Source organism: Amblyraja radiata, chromosome 10 (genome assembly GCF_010909765.2).
Source record: "Amblyraja radiata isolate CabotCenter1 chromosome 10, sAmbRad1.1.pri, whole genome shotgun sequence".
In the NCBI taxonomy this organism is placed as follows: Eukaryota; Metazoa; Chordata; class Chondrichthyes; order Rajiformes; family Rajidae; genus Amblyraja; species Amblyraja radiata.
The window spans coordinates 44528155-44545768 of NC_045965.1; the positions used below are offsets into that span (position 1 = coordinate 44528155).

The 17614-nt window shown below is 41.6% G+C and overlaps 1 protein-coding gene across 1 annotated transcript in view; it reads right to left on the bottom strand.

The window, feature by feature from the left end:
- eri3 (ERI1 exoribonuclease family member 3) overlaps positions 1-17614 on the bottom strand; it is a 298681-nt gene that overhangs the window by 241896 nt on the left and 39171 nt on the right. The window contains exons 4-5 of the mRNA XM_033028710.1: positions 10428-10487; positions 7217-7308 (exon numbers count right to left, since the gene is read on the bottom strand). Coding sequence (XP_032884601.1) covers positions 7217-7308; positions 10428-10487 — 152 coding nt within the window. The remainder of the gene's footprint in view (positions 1-7216; positions 7309-10427; positions 10488-17614) is intronic.

Genomic DNA, 17614 nt, shown 5'->3' on the forward strand with positions numbered 1-17614 from the left:
GGTCAATCAACAACTTCCCACGAACAGTCTTGAAAACATTTTTTAAGAGATTAAAAAAAAAGTAAGAACAAAACTCTTCCAATGGGTGAACAGAGTAAAATCTCAAACTCCAGCACATTATCAAAGAAATGATATTCAAACAACTACTAACATTTAAAAAATCCAAGTTGGCCTTTCTTTTCATCCTATATGCAGACATGATCAAGCTTATGTCATAGGTAAACCGCATCATCTCGTGTTAATGCCTCCCCTTACGATAAAAAAAATTGCATTGGAGATTGACCTCGTCTTACCATTATCTACCGAATTTCATACTTCAATTAGCTGAAAGATTTACCTCTAGAGCCAGTTTGCAATTAGATGTTTTGATTTCAATGTGATTCATATAGGCACCAGATAATGCATAGGTACTTAAAATAAAACAGAGAAAAGAGAAAAGAGCAAAATTGGTATTAAAGCATAAATCTCCTGACATGGCTCTACAAAAAACACATCATTTGATGTGGCTCTGAGTTGAATAAATCAGGAATGAGATTTATCTTAATCTCTGCTGAAATTATCAGTCTGGGTTCTATGGCAGGATATTGCAATTGGCCTAATATCCTGGACACGTGTCCTAATGTGTGTGAGCACTGTGGTAAGGAAGATGGAACATACGGAGGAGACAAAGCACCTCAGGTTCTGTCTGTCTATGCTGATCTTTTTTAGAAATTGTGACTATTGTCAATACCTTTGAGACTAAAGTAAATAACAACTGCAAGATTATACCAAGATAAAGGGATGGTTAAAAAATCAAAGGAAAAAAAATGCAATTCTCAAAATAAATCTCTAACAATTCACTTTCTCAATTTATGAGTCCTCTGTGTAAGAAGTTGATTGATATTTAATAACAATTATGACAGTTAAAAGGGTACAGTAGCCATCATCGTCCACAATAGACAACAAAATAAAGAGTACATATACAGTTAATTAAAGGGCAAATTTATCTGGTCTGTGTATTCTATCATCAGTGATGTAGAATGATGATATTCTCTATTTATGAAGTCAACAGTGGAGCAGTGAAAAGCAGCCAGCCATCTGAGAAGAGTTGTAATTCATGGGCTTCTCATCTTCCCCAAAGTTAATGGCCTATTTGAACATTAATATTGGCATATGCAATTCATAATCAGCAAATTTTGGACTATAATGTTATTATTGGCTATTTATGTTATTTGAATATCTGACAATAACAGGCTTCATTACAAAGCCAGTATGCTGTCCTGAATTTATAACATAAATGCATGTAATTATCTAATTTTACTTCGGAGTCACGTGAGTGACTACGTGAAGAAGCCCGCCAGGACGCATGCGTGTCATTTGCGCTACACGCATTGCAACTCGTCATTGTCGGGAGGAAGGACGTTCCTCCCAAATGGCAGGATTTTTGAACCTGCAACAGTAGGTAAGGGAACGTCGTTTTCTTACTTACCTTTTTTCTACAGAAGGCTGTTGAAAGCTGGCGGGGGAGGAGTCTGCAAGCAGCAGGCAGCCAGCAACGGCCGGTGGCACGACAGTCTCCCTTATCGGGAGTTCGTGCGACTTTAGCTCCGGGAAACCGACAAGGGAGTACTCCGGAGCCGTCAGTCCGACAAACTCGGACAACAGCCCCAAGGACCTATGCTACATGGATCCGTGGGGCTGCGGAAATCACAGCGGGAGGAAGGACGTTCCTCCCGAACGGCAGGTTGACAACCAGCAACAACAGGTAAGAGAATTTTCCTTACCTTTTTTCTTGATTGAAGAAAGGCTGCCGAGCTGCCGCTGAACAGCAGCAGGCAGCCAGCAACGGACGTCGGCACCACTATCTCCCATAACGGGAGCGAGTGCCAAACTTCACCCCAAACGGGTGGAGGAAATCGGAGCCAACAACCCACAAAGACAGTGGGTTGTATTTGTGTTCTGTCCCCCGTTTAAAATCAGGGGACAAAAGGAGAAAAGCTGCTGCAAGAGGCTGGGGCAGACAGCGGAGTCGCAGGCAGCCGGCAGCAGCTTAAGGCACGTTTATCTCCCGTAATGGGAATAGCTGTGCCCGACTTTCTCTCCCGACTCGCTCCCGCACCGGGCCGGGCGGGAGAGGGAGCAAAACTAATGTTTTCCCCGCGCTGGGTCTGTACAGGAGGGAAAGCTGGACTAAGGAGTGTCCACAAGTGCTGCTAGTGAAGCTGGCTGGGGCAGACAGCGGAGTCGCAGGCAGCCGGCAGCAGCTGAAGGCACGTTTATCTCCCGTAATGGGAAGAGCAGTGCCGACTTTGGTCCCGCGCCGGCCAGAACACCACGGCCGGGCGGGAGACCATTCAAACGGGGCCGTTGGCTTTTGACCAGTCAATAACGGCAGCAGACGGGGTGGAACGACGCTCACCCGTAGCAATGATTTAACTTGGACCTGCAGGTAAGAGCTGCGGTCTTTTCTGTATTTCCATGCTGATTGCAGGTGCAGAAACAATGGGCTGCGACAAAGCTGGTGGGCTAGATGGAATCAGCTGTGCCAGATGTCCTCCACACTGGCCATATCCACTCCACGGAAGGACAGTAAGGACAAAGCTGGAGAAGGAGGACCGTGGAGCAGCGGGCAGCCAGCAGCAGCCAGCGGCACTTGGATCACCCGTAGTGGGATCAGCTGTGCCCGATGTCGCCTCCGCACCGGCCAGATCCACGCGGCCGGGCGGAAAGGCTAGACACAAAACAAACAAGGTCGTGGACTCAGAGGAGTCCGACTTTGAATCACCGCCGGCGGCCAGCGCCCGAGAGCGCTGGAGCGGGAAGAAGCGGTGTATGGAGCTTTGCTCCAACGTGACAGACTCCGGGACATGGAGTCGGGTCACTGTGGGCCCTATGATAAACCCACAGCAGTACCTCTTTGAGGGCTGCACAGTGCTTCTACCTCATCAGAGGGAAGCACTGCGGGTCAGTTCTGGGCTGACCTGGAAGAGGGGTCCGCAGAAGAAAGTGTGCAGGGGGTGCAGGAACAAGAGAACCTACTGGAACCTAGCACCCCCACGCACCCACCAGCAAAACTGGTGAAAGCTCGAAGGACCGGTACTCAAAAACATGAGTCTTTTAGGCCATGGCCCAGACCGGCCTTCTCGGAAGATGCGGGACCTCCAACGCCAACCAAACCGAAAATCCAGACCCCAGCGCTACAACAACAGCGAAGAACCTATGAAAAGTAAACCTGCCACTGGTAACTATAGAGGTAGGTGGGTCTGGTTCCCTACAATATACAGTGGGCACGGAGATTGGGTGGAGATTACACTCTTTTCTGAATGCATGAAGCATGATTAAGCAGTATCCAGGGATATACAACAGAGTTTATACACAAGTACAGCCCTCCAGTTCAACATATACTGAACCGAATATTCGTGCTTTTTGATAAAGGGATATCAAAAGCGCAAGCTGAACTGAAGCGGCTTCACATAAAAGGTGTAATTGAGAAAACTCAACACGAACCATTAGAATTCGTGTCCAATATATTTATCAGAACAAAAAAGATGATGGTCATCGCATCATCATAGATCTGACAAAATAGATACCTTTGTTACTGCTTAACAATTAATTCCCTAAGGTTACTTCAATGGCCAGCACCGATTTAAAAGATGCTTACCATTCAGTGCCTATACGAGGTGACCACAGATGTTACTCAAAAATTTAACTGGATGGGACAACTCAGACAGTATAAAGTATTGCCAAATGGGTTATCATCAGCCCAGGCTGTTCACAAAAAAATTGAAACCAGCCCAAGCGTTTCTACGGAAACGTATACACATGGTCATGGCATATTTAGATGACATACTCATTATGGGCATAACTTTGGAATTGGCCAAACAAACTGTAACAGCCACAAAAAAGTTATTTGGAAAACTGGGATTCATTTTTCATCCAGTTAAATCTAAACTAACGTCTTCCACTACTATGGACTACCTGGGGTTTCACCATTGACTCAGTTCACATGTCGGTGACTCTGCCTAAGGGAAAGGCTACAGATTTAATAGAGGCTTGCAATAACCTCACTGACATCAGCAAACCATCCATCAGATTGGTAGCTAAAGTAATTGGCATAATGATGGCTGCCTTTCCAGCCACACAATTTGGACCTCTACATTACCAAAACATACAGAGAGCAAAATACAAGCACTCTAAATTATGCAGGTCACTTTGACAGATCTGTGAAACTACCAATCAAGCTAAAATGGAACTAAAATGGTGGATAGACAACATCTGGCCTTGTTCCTATCCAAGCATTGTCAGTAACCTTTCCATGGTACTACAAACTGATGCCAGTACACTTGGGTGCGGAGCCACCAATACCATACCACCGTGGTAGCATACATTAACCACAGGGTGGAAACAAATCGACGTCATGTGACAATCTGGCTATACAAATCGGCAATGGTGTATCCAGAGAGATATTTGGATACCAGCCACTTACCTACCAGGAAGACTAAATTCATTGGCAAACACCAGGTCACGCAAATTTAATGAACAACACACAACCATGGTTCCCAGTGGTATCAAACACGGAATCAGAGACATGAACATCCAATCTGTTCTGGAATATCTGGCAGGCCTCCACTATGATGAGGGGCTCAGTTATAGTGCCATCAACTGCGCCAGAAGTGCCCTATCGACTTACCTATGGCAGGGGACAGACCATTACACTGTTGGGACTCACCCACTGGTACAAAACCCATGAGGGGAACCAGATACTCCCTAATATGGGATGTGAGAATAATCCTGAAGATGCTCAGGAATTGGTCTCCAGCAACAGTTCTGTCCCTACACAGACTGACATTAAACAGTCATGCTAATGGTATTGGTCACGGCACAAAGGGTACAGTCACTGCAAACACCAGACTGGACAACATGACTTTCTCAACAGAAAATATTAAGTTTCATATTTATGAGATAGTAAGCAGAACAGAAAAGGGATCAGCAGGCCTCAATACAATTAGGTCATACCTAACAGATGACCGTCTGTGTATAACAAGACATCTGTCGTTATACATGAAGAAAACTAATATCCTAAAAGGCAATGAAAAGGCACTTTTTGGTCAGCCACTAGCAACCACACCAAGAGTGACGGTCCAGACCATCTCAAGATGGCTGAAACAGTTGCTAACACAGGCTGGGGTGGATACTAAATTTTTTAAATCTTTTTCCACCAGGGCTGCAGCTACATCTGGAACGTTTGCAGAAACAATTTAAGTTCTGTAAATTAATTTAAACCCATAAAAGGGGTTATAAACTTGTGTTAAACATTTTTATGATTTCAATGTCGAATTCATGTCCAAATTATGTTAACACAATTCCTCCCACAGTCAAGGCAGACGTGATGCATGGACTCGTTCCACGGCATGAAATCACAGAGCTTTAAAATCTTCACGTAGTCACTCACGTGACTCCGAAGTAAAATAGTAAGATTAAACGAGAACTTACCAGTTTGAAGTTTGATCTGTATTTTATGAGGAGTTACGATGAGGGATTACGTGCCCTCCGCTCCCACCCTGATCATATACTTAACTGGTACCTCTTCTCTAATCTTACTATGTTTAGTCATTACAGTTATCTGTGATTTCACACCGCTGCTTTGAAGAATGACACGCATGCGTCCTGGCGGGCTTCTTCACGTAATCCCTCATCGTAACTCCTCATAAAATACAGATCAAACTTCAAACTGGTAAGTTCTCGTTTAATCTTACTATTTATTAGTAATCAGGTCCTTTTTATCTAAAAAAAAAGTGTGGTTTTGTATGATATGAATCTTCAACCAAGAGTAATGAAACAGTAACTGAATTCAGATTTGCAGTATTTTAAGTCTAGTAATATCACATATGAGGGGGGGCAGAGAGAGGGGGGGCAGAGAGGGGGGGGCAGAGAGGGGGGTCAGAGAGGGGGGGTCAGAGAGAGGGGGCAGAGAGGGGGGGGCAGGGAGAGGGGGAGCAGAGAGAGGGGGGCAGAGAGAGGGGGGCAAAGAGAGAGGGGCAGAGAGAGGGGGGGCAAAGAGAGGGGGGGCAGAGAGAGGGGGGGCAGAGAGAAGGGGGCAGAGAGAGGGGGGCAGAGAGAGGGGGGGCAGAGAGATGGAGGGCAGCGAGATGGAGGGCAGAGAGAGGGAGGGCAGAGAGAGGGAGGGCAGAGAGAGGGAGGGCAGAGAGAGGGAGGGCAGAGAGAGGGAGGGCAGAGAGAGAGGACCTGACCCGACCCGAGGACCCGACCCAAGGACCCGACAGCTCAGTCCCGTCACCTCAACGAGGGCAGAGAGGGGGGAACGTGGACTCAGCGAGTGAGGCGGCCCCCTACTTGCTCGTTCTTTCTGCATCTTTTGGATCGGGGGGCGGGCAGAGTCTTGAATAACGGTGGGGGAGGAGGGAGAGGTCGGGGGGGGGGTGACGTCACTCGCAGCGCGAGGAAGAAGGGCACGCAGTCCCATTGTGACGTCATCAGCGAAGGACAGTAATTTTTTAATTCAAAGTTTGACAGATTTTTGAACATTTTCAGTAATAACGAGAAATAAAGCATGACATTTTCAGATAAGGCGATTTCGGACTCCACGGGAAAAATCTCTACCGGATAATATGTAAAAATTTTACGGTTAGCGCCGTTTTTTCGGGAAGATGTGATTATATACAAAAAACACACACACACACATCCACATACAAGATCAGACTTTTAAGTATATAGATGTACCATTAATTTTTATTTTTTTAAATGCTTTCTTAATAATGGTTACAGATTAATTTTAACATGCGACATGTAGCTATATTAAACACTAGGTCCATTCAAATGTTAAATCTATTGGGAAAGGAAATTGATCCAAGTGTAAAAGGTAATGTTGATTTGTTTGTAGTACGGCAAGAGCTTTTTTTTGGCTTTTAACTCTGGGTACAAAGTATGAAACACAAACATGCTACATTGCAGTGCTGATATATTTAACGTCTGCAATGATAGCATTCAATACTTCTATAAATGTGAATTGGTGCTTCCTACACCAAAAGTCAAGAAATCTGTCACATTATAAAAAGCTAGAAAACTGCATACATATATTACAAAACAGGATTGAGCCCGTTCTTGACTCTGACTCTATGACTAGAGTACCTATTCTGGTAAAGGTGGTAATAAAGAAAGAGATCAACAATCCCCTTCACCCCTTCACAATCCTGTATAATAAATTCAAATTCCTTACATTGTTTTTAAATCCCAATCTCCACACGTTACAAATATGGAATTGACTTTGGGATCCAATAAACCATTTTCTCTCATCCAGTCATCAACCATCTGTTAAAAAACACAAGAAGCAAAACAAACATGAATAAAGAAAACAAAACTAAGTGTAGGTCCTGGGTATAAAAACAGTTGGTTTAATCAGTACTTTGAGGTAATTATTTAGCTTTTGTTCTATCAAAAACGTGTCCGTATCACATATAAACTATATAATATTTAATTAACATTAAGTATTTCTGTTCTTCTAACAAGAGCCTAATGAAACGAAGGAAGCGTAAACAGATTATTGTTTGATGGGTAACATCTTGAATAAAGGAGAACACAAAGATATAAAGAAGAAATGTTTAAGTTAAGTGATTCCAGTCCAAAGAAGAATCTCCAATCGAAACATTGACTGTCTATTTCCCTCCACAGATGCTGCTTGACCAGCTGAGTCCTCCGGCAGTTCATTTTTTGCACCCGATTCCAACATCTGCAGCCTTTTCCGTCTCCAGTGGTGCCTGTAAGGCTGAAGTCCTAACCATCAATAACAAAAGAAACAAAGCAGGGGACAAAAAGATGGAGAAAGACAACATTTTGAAAGACAATAATAGGTTGTAGAAGTTCAAATATACAAAATGCTGTTGGGTAATCAGTGAAAGTCAGCTAGTACAAGATTGGTTTTGCACTGTACAAGATCCAGATCTGAAGGGTCACGATAAGGCCGGCCATGTTAGCTTCAGGACAGTCTGCTCGTGAGGTAATAAAGGAATGGATGAATTTACAGCATTTGACGGCATTAGTATGCCATGAAAGTAGTAGTTTGATCAATAAGAGCATATGGAATCAAAATTTAATCTTGGAATCAAAGAGAAAATCATAGTTGTAACATGGGCCACTGAACTTGGGCACAGGTATAATATATTTTAATAGAAATCAGAGTCCTTTCATCTTCTCAGTAATTAGCCACAAATAGTTGTAGAAACAAGAAATGGTACAGGAGTAAGGCTGGCTGTCAGCAGCTTGAATACTTTTCACTTTAGATCATTTATGTAGATGGTTTATGCATGCAACCTATAATGTAGCTACCTCATCACCATTAACCACGCCCCATCATATCAGTATAACTGTGATATCCTCCCTTTGTTCCTTCCCACTTGGTCCCGGTATGCCTGAAGGCTGGATGCAGTCAGTGCTGGGACGTGTGTGCCATGTGCTTTAATAAACACTTAGTAAAGATTACAGTGTGTCAGGTATCACTCCTTTACAATTTATTGTGACATAGGAGGCAGCTATTTGGCCCATCGAGTCTATATTCATTTTCAGAGCATTCCCATCACTCTTGTTCCTCCATATTTCCCGGCAACTTATTTTGTCCAGCATGCTCATCAACTCCCCTCTAATTCTCCTGCCTTCCTTCCATAGAAGTGGTAATATTTCCAAACGCTAATTAACCTACCAATAACATCTTTAGGGGAAAACTGTGGATAGAGAGAGATAATGTAAACTCCACACAGACGCCACTCAAGGTTAGGATCAAATCCACAAGAGTTGCATGACATGTGAACATTATCTCTTTAATTTGCCACCACGGGGCAGCATAGAGTAGCTGGGTATGTTTTTTTTAAAGATGTGTGATCATATTTTTGAAAACAAGTGGGAGGGTAAATGGAGAAGGAGAAAGCACGAAGATGGGAATTTGAATGGTCAATACCTATTTGGGAAAGGAGTCAAGGGAGTGGACATTAGGTAAAATAGCATAAAAGTCATGGAAAAATCCAGATTCAGGATGAGGCGGTTGTTGGGAAGCAGCAGCCGATCAGATAGTGAAAATCCTCATTCTTTATTGGTATTAAAGGTAGAGGGTGCAAGGGAGAAAGAGAGTAAAGAAAATGATTGGTAATGGGGAACACCCCATCAATTGCTGTCACATTTCAGTATTGATACTTAAGAACAGTCCCATCTATTATATAAGAGAGTCTAAACTTCCTGTAAAGGTAGACCATTTAAAATTTGCATAAAATTATAATATTGTAAATTATAAATTATATCGTTTTTTGCTACAATTTGTGGTACAATTTTGCACATGGCATATATTGTAAAAGGTATAAGTTTTCCTGTTCCAATACTTACAAATATTAGATGGATTTATGATCATAGATTTATGGATTTAGGATGTTGTGCAGCACCCTATTGGATTATTATTTAGAACGTGGCTTTCCATTAGTTTATTTATTCTTTAGTTTACAAAGAGATGGTTAAATATGGACAAAGTGAAATGTGTGGCACAAATTTGTAATAATCGTGAAACTCTCAGTATTTGCCTCCATTACACTCTGAACCGAACACGATTTCTGGAGAACACACCTCTGGTCAAGCACAACTTGTTGATAGGTTATACCGAACTGCAGCCTTCTCCAACTTAATCTTTAGAAATCAATTAAATGACAAAATAACTTATTTATAAACTATCCCTGCTGTAAAATAAAATGCTTGAAAATGGTATGCCTTGTTCCATGAATTCATAATTACCACGAAACAACCTACTTGCAGATTTTAAAAAAACACTTGACTTGTGTAGATTATTTCCACCCCGGATAATTTGAAATTATTTTAATCTTTGTGATAGCCTCCATCGTCTACTTTTGCAAACACTCCAGTCTGTAATGCAAAATTCTTCCTTTTTACTTTCTGATTTGGTGTAAGGATTCTTCATCATGACTGGCTCAGGTTAATTACATCATTGTTGCTGGATGCCATAGATTTTCTGGAACTGGCATCTGACAGCAATTGACTTCAGGAAAGGGGAAGCTCATGCCAGAGATCAGCAGATCTTTATGGGCAGCTTTCCTTGAGGTCAGTAGCAAATGTTGTTACTTGGCCATTGAGTGCAAAATACAGGCCAAAAAAAAATCAATACTTGACATGATTTACAATTTTACCAAGACACAAGGGCTAGTCTGCATATTCTAATCTACATTAATATCAGTGAAATACTGAACCTTGTCTTTTCTAATGAGGATGCCAAATCAATTGGTAACCATATGGAAATGAACAAGGTCTCCTGAAAAGGCAGGTAGTTCAATAGTGTCCAACACATTAATATTGTTAAGAAACTTGCTCTGATAAACCAAAATTATAGTTAAATTATTCATGTCACAACAAGGTCTGACACTACATGTAATTTTATTCACCTGAAGGACTTCCGGCAATGTCGGTTTCCCATCTACCTTCAACTGCTCAATGCCTGTGAGCTATTGATGAAAATAAGAAAACCAATTACAAACTGGTAAAGTTGCAATTTTATAGCATTAGATGAACATTATTAATGTTATTACATAGGTGACAGTTTTGACAAAATACAATGCAAAAATTTGATTAATAAATCTTTCCTGAAACATCAAAGTACACTTTAATCAAAATTGATCTTCTTTGTAGCTGATCCCTCAGGACTGAAGAGAATTGAGTTGAAGCAAATGATAAAAATTCTGAGGTGACTGATGAGACCAATATGGGAACCACTGATTTTGCCAAAGGTGGGAGTGGGGGTGCTTGGTCAATACGTAGTTGGGGAGATGTTCCTTCCATCATTTGTGCTCAGCGTGTGCTTCCCATGCACAGGCTTGAAATTCTTCATGCCAACCTGAATGCTTCTTCTCCTGTCTGAATGCTCAAGAGCCAGGGATTCCTAGCAGTCAATTGGAATATTGCATATTTTCAAAGGTGCTTTGAAAATATCTTTGAATCTTTTCTTCTATCCACCTTTTAGTTTAGCTTAGTTTAGAGATATAGCATGGAAATAGGCCTTTCCGCCCACCGAGTCCACACTGACCAGTGATCACCTGTGCGCTAGTTCTATCACACTAGCGACAATAAAAAAAAAAAAACAGAAGCCGATTAATCTACAAACCTGCATTGTTTTGAAATATGGGAGGAAACCGGAGTACCTGGAGGAAACCCACGTGGTCATAGGGAGAACGTACAAACTTCGTACAGATAGCACTTGTAGTCACAATTGAACCCGGATCTCTGCCGTTGTAAGGCAGCACCTCTTCTGCTGTGCCGCCCCTAACCACTTGCCGTGATACGGCTTGGAATAACATGCCTTTTTCAGAACCAAATGTACCGCAAATTCCATCAAGGAATCAGACTATTGAACAATAAGCTCACAAAATCCCCAAACCTTTTTTTTTAAAACCTGTGAAATTAAAATAGTACCATCTATGGATTGAGGACAATTTATTGCCAAATGCTGTGAAATGAACAATCAAGCAATTTCCAAGGCAATATTTCTTGCTGGCTCTCCACCACAAATTAGAGCTGAATATTATTGAGTTCATTCCTCCTTTCAGTTATAGAAGTGATATCAATTACCCAGGAAATATGAAACCAAAACATTCTAGAAACAGATTCTGGTTGGGTGGTGGGGGGAGGAATACATGGGGGTTAGTTTGCAATGGATGGAGATGGGGTAGGAAAGAACATTATTTGATAAATAACATCTCTATAAATAGTACTAGTTGTCCATGTCCATGTCCAAATTCAAAAAATAATTTCCCCTTTGCCATGTAAGCTCGTCTGGGTAATAATGAACACAGATCTAGAATTTAACATGCCATAAACGAGAGATCTGTGATAATGTGGTGAATCAATGACCTCTTCAAATTAATTTTTACTCATATTCCTTCATGAGTTTTTGAACCAATCCTTGGGTAGGGAGAGGTTTGTGTATGTGTAGGGTCCAGTTAGTTCTGAGGAGGGATGTCATTTAGATGGCTTAACATTGTTGCCTTGTGATGAGAGGGGATTGGAGGGTGTGAAGAAAGTGATTAGGCCCTTAAACAGAGAGCCTTTGGGGTCTGCACAGTGTCATTGCAATTCGTGGGACAGTTGCATCACTAGTTGGTGTCAGAAAGTAGGTAGTGGGGCTCAACTTAGTGGAGTTTCAACTGTGTGTTTTATTAAAAATGTTGCCATACCAGGGGTGCCCTATAATGCAGAAATACAGGGTCTCAAATACAGTTGAAACTTAGCAATCTTTGGAATGCCCAACAACTGGCAGTCTTCAAAAATCAATTTAGCAAAAAGGGTAGTTCAAGCTGGGAAGCACCCAGTCAAATTAGTGCACCAACATGAAATGACACTTTTCACTGACCCCACCACTCGCCACATCTTCTATTCTCCCCCCCCCCCCCCCCCCCCCCCCCCCCCCCCCCCCCCCCCCCCCCCCCCCCATCTGCTTTCCGCAAAGACCGCTCCCTCCGTAACTCCCTGGTCAATTCTTCCCTTCCCTCCCCCTCCCCGGGCACTTTCCCTTGCAACCGCAAGAATCGCTACACGTGTCGCTTTACCTCCCCCCTCGACTCCATTCAAGGACCCAAGCAGTTGTTCCAGGTGCGACAGAGGTTCACCTGCATCTCCTCCAACCTCATTTATTGCATCCGCTGCTCTAGATGTCAGCTGATCTACATCGGTGAGACCAAACGCAGGCTTGGCGATCGTTTCACCGAACACCTCCGCTCGGTCCGCATTAACCAACCTGATCTCCCGGTGGCTCAGCACTTCAACTCCCCTCCCATTCCGAATCCGACATTTCTGTCCTGGGCCTCCTCCATGGCCAGAGTTTGCACCCTAGCGGCATAAACATTGACTTCTCCAATTTCCGGTAGCCCTTGCTGTCTCCTCCCCTTCTCGGCTCTCCCTCAGCCCTCGGGCTCCTCTTCCTTTCTCCTTTCTTCTCTCCCCCCCCCCCCCCCCCACCCCACCCCCCACCCTACATCAGTCTGAAGAAGGGTTTTGGCCCAAAACATTGCCTATTTCCTTCGCTCCATAGATGCTGCTGCACCCGCTGAGTTTCTCCAGCACTTTTGTCTACTGTCATTTCATTTGTTCTGTATGTCCTCTTGCTGTATGTAACTATTCACCACATTGCCAAAGTGACAACAACTCTTCAAAATTAGTAATTTGTGAAGTTTCTTTGAGACTTTCTTTGGATAATAAGGTGAAATATTAATTCAAGACTTTTGTTTCTTGCTTGATGTAATTGAATTCAGCAGTAAAGATAAACCATTTTCAATTATTAAAAAAATAAACCTGATAATCATAAAATGAACAAAACTTGCCAAGTGGATAAATGGGTCTAAAGTTTGTCCATTTACAATCTTTGTTTATTTCATACTGTTGTGAGCAGGTTTAATTTCCCCAGCCAATAATTGTTTCGTAGAGTGCCTAGATGCAACCAACTGACTTTATTTTTCAACGCATGCTCAAATAATTAATTGTTCTGTAACATCACAAGGCAGGAGAAATAATAGATATGTGTTTAGGAAGTAGGGATTGAAAGATTATGACATTGCAATAGTTTTTGATCGAGTTCTAAAATAAGATTGCTCACAAACAAGATATTCTAAATAAGCAAAGACAGAAATTACTTATTCACCCAGAAACATTTCTACATATCTTTAATTTGTTGAAAAAACATACATTTATCTTTGGGAATAAGAAATAAAGCACAATGTTGAAATTATAAAAATGCTTAATTTCAGAATGGCACATTTGTTCATGTTTTGGGTAGATCTTTTAAAAATATATATATATTAAAGAAGAAATACAAGATATTTAAGGTATTAGACAAGATGTTATAATTGAAAAAGAGAATAAAACTAGATAAATGAGACTGAGACTACCTTGTCTCAACCTATAAGCTTAACAATGATATTGTGATTTGATTGATGGGTGCTGAGATACATTCAGTGTTGTGAACGATCTGAATGGGGTGGAAGGTCAGTCAGGCAGTAAAGTGGACTTCTATCAAAGCGTGGAGGTTCCTCAATGTGAAGTGTAAATGCTGTTAAATTCTGCTAGATTTTCCTCCCCCCAGAACAGTGCAGAAATTCATCACTTTGAAGCCAATTAGAAATGTTGTGACAAGATTTTGTGATGGTCTGATAACCTTAGAATAAAAAGTAATAGCATTTATTGGGAATTATAATTTTGCAGAATGCAATCAATTCTACCTTTTTATATAAATGTAATCTCTTTCTAAGATTTAGTCATACTATTTTTTAGCAGACCAAGAATTCATGGTTATCAGAATAGTGAAAATATATTTATATATCAGGTCTGATTCCTGCGTCATGTGTTAAGATATTTTATATTAAGTAACTCATCCACAAAACTATTATCTAGTCGTCAATCTCAAAACAAATTTTCCAATAGCCAACACAACAATCTTGCCACAAACAGACATGCTTAATAGGTAGAAAATCCTGGAGAGTTCTGCAGCAAAGGCTGGAGTGTTCACTACTGGACTTGCAACCTTGCTTGAACTTTTTTTTTTCTTTGATTCACATCTCCTCAGAACCTCTTCTTATGTGATCATAACAGCTTATCTTTAATAGCAATTTTAGTGCAGAAAAGCATCCCATGAAACTTCATAGAAGTGCAGTTGGACAAAAGGGACTTTAACGGTATATATGAGGCTTGTAAAAAGGAAAAGATTAAAGTGGTGATGTTTCGAGTCAGAATTCTAAAGCACAGTTAAAAATGGTTCAGTAGATTTATAGATGGGACCATGTAAGCAACATTGAAGGGTATGGAAGGAACCACAACAGCACAGTTTGTTAGGGATTTATTCAATTGGCATACTCAGAAAGTAAATTAAAAACAGAGATGAGAAGTATGAATCAAGGATAAGATTAATGGTTCAGCAGGTAAATGAGAACACAAACTTGAGGTTACAATCAGATCAACCATGAGCTGAATAAAAATGCATGCTTTTGAGGGCCAAATGGCTTACTCCTGCTGTTCAATCATGTAATCATTTATTTGATTTATACTTTAATAAAATATTGTTAGCCTTACCGTTATTTCTATAGCAGAAATTACTTCATTGCAAACACTTATGTAAGAGAGAAAGTCAGCATAGAAGTTTACAAAATAGATGAAAGGCACTGAAAGACACGTTCCACTTCTATTACTACATAGAAATGAAAGGTATACCTGCTTCTTGTAATGTGCCTTACATCAATAGGCTACCCACTGGAGTGGAGCTAATCTGCAGGACAAATGGGAAGCTGTTTAACCTATGTCTCCTCTACTCCAGAAGCAAGGACAACCCAACTTCTATCATTAAACTTGCTGATAGCAGATAACACATGGGAATCCATTGATTTCAAAGACGGAGCTCCATGTCATCATGTGTTTACTGAAGCACATGATAGAATGGACTTCCTATTTAACATCAATAAAACAAAGATCCTCAACCGAAGCCTGACACAAAATGCTGGAGTAACTCAGCAGCATCTCTGGAGAAAAGGAATAGGTGATGTTGCGGATCGAGACCCGTCTTTAGACTGAGAGTCAGGGGAAAGCAGAATGAGAGATATAGACGGTACTTAGGACAAAATAATGGAAGGTATGCACGAAGCAACAATAATCGAGGAAATGTGGATCCCACAATGGTCCATTGTTGGCTGTGGAATAAGTGATAATGAGTTAATACAGACAGTGAAACTCAATGGGACATCAGTAAAACTAGTATGATGATTACGGTGGCGGAGGGATGGAGATAGTAGGGATACAAGGTTTATTTAAAGTTAGAGAAATCAATATTCATGAATACCAGCCTGACAATAAAAACCCATAATGTGCCATTGGAAAAATTGGATAGTTTCCTATATCTTAGGAGCCATTTCTCAGAAAGCGGCAGCTTATGAAGTTGTTACCGGAATATCAAAAGAAATGTATAACAAAAAATAATTGCTTTATTAAAACTCAATCAAAATTAATATTTAATTGATGAATATTTTTAATTCCATTTATCTGAAGTGTAATCATCTATACAAAGATAATGGGTCCCATCATGAAAGGAGTGACGCATAGAAAAATAATGCAATGCACACAGTGGAAATTTTTGTTATGCTATTTTTTGCACTCACATTTTAGCATAATATCTGAACCAGTATCAATTAATTTAAAACACGGGAAATTATCTAAATCCCACTTATGCTTTTCATAATTTTAAAGCAGTTTCATAATATAAATAATTCAAATTTCAAATTAAGTAGCATCCATAGGTCATTTTCCCGGCGTAAAATTGCAAGAATGCAACAAAAGATATTTGGACAGGTGGGCAGGAGAAGGGGGGGGGGGGGAAGAAGTCAGTCTCAGTCTCAGTCCTCAGGTTGACCAGTGTGTCATGGAGGGGGTGAGCTGTAATGTCCAGGATGCTCCGCAGTTTGAGGAGTATCCTCCCCTCCAAGACCACCTCCCATGAATCCAACTCCGCCCCCAGGACGGAGGCAGCCTTCCTGATGAGTTTATTAATGCATCGGTGTCCACGGCCTTCCCCCAATCTTCGCACATCCCTAATCCTTTCCACTCATCACTTTAATTTCATGTTTCATATATTTTCTGTTTTTGTGTTTTTACGTCTGTTGGCAGATCAATTTCCCTCCTGGGATAAATATTCTATCGTATCATAGAAACATAGAAAATAGATGCATGAGTAGGCCATTCAGCCCCTCAAGTCAGCACCGCCATTCAATACGATCATGGATGATCATCAAAAATCAGTATCCCGTTCTTGCTTTTTCCCGAATAATCCTTAATTCTGTTTGCCCTAAGAGCTAAATCTAACTCTTTCTTGAAAACATCCAGTAAATTAGCCTCCATTGCTTTCTGCAGCAGAGAATTCCACAGATTCACAACTCTCTGAGTGAAAAAGAAATGTCCTCATCTCAGTCCTAAATGGCCGAACCCTTATTCTTAAACTGTGACCTCTGGTTCTGGACTCCCCTCAACAAGGGGGACATTTTTCCTGCATCTAGCCTGTCCAATCCCTTAAGAGTTTGATATGTTTCTATAAGATCCCCTCTCGTCGTTCTAAATTCGAGAGAATACAAGCCCAGTCGACCCGTTCTTTCATCATATGTCAGTCCCGCCATCCCGGGAATTAACCTGGTGAAACTACACTGCACTCCCTCAATAGCGAGAATCTCCTTCCTCAAATTACAGTGGCCTACATAATGTTTGGGACAAAGACCCATCATTTATTCATTTGCCTCTGTCCCATCTGCCCCACCACTCGCCACATCTTCTCATCTCCCCCCGTCTGCTTTCCACAAAGACCGCTCCCTCCGTAACTCCCTGGTCAATTCTTCCCTTCCCACCCGTACCACCCATTTTGAGTTACTAAATTTTGAAAAAAGGCTGGCGGGACAGGATCAAGGGTTTGATTTAGTCCAGGGGTCGGCAACCTTTTTTTGCATAGGGGCCAGGACCCATGTTTGTGAGCGGATGGCGATCTGCAGTTTCCAGATCACCTGCATGCCCCAGGACTGGCTGCAGTTCCCAGATCTCTCGTGTCCCCGGGACCAGC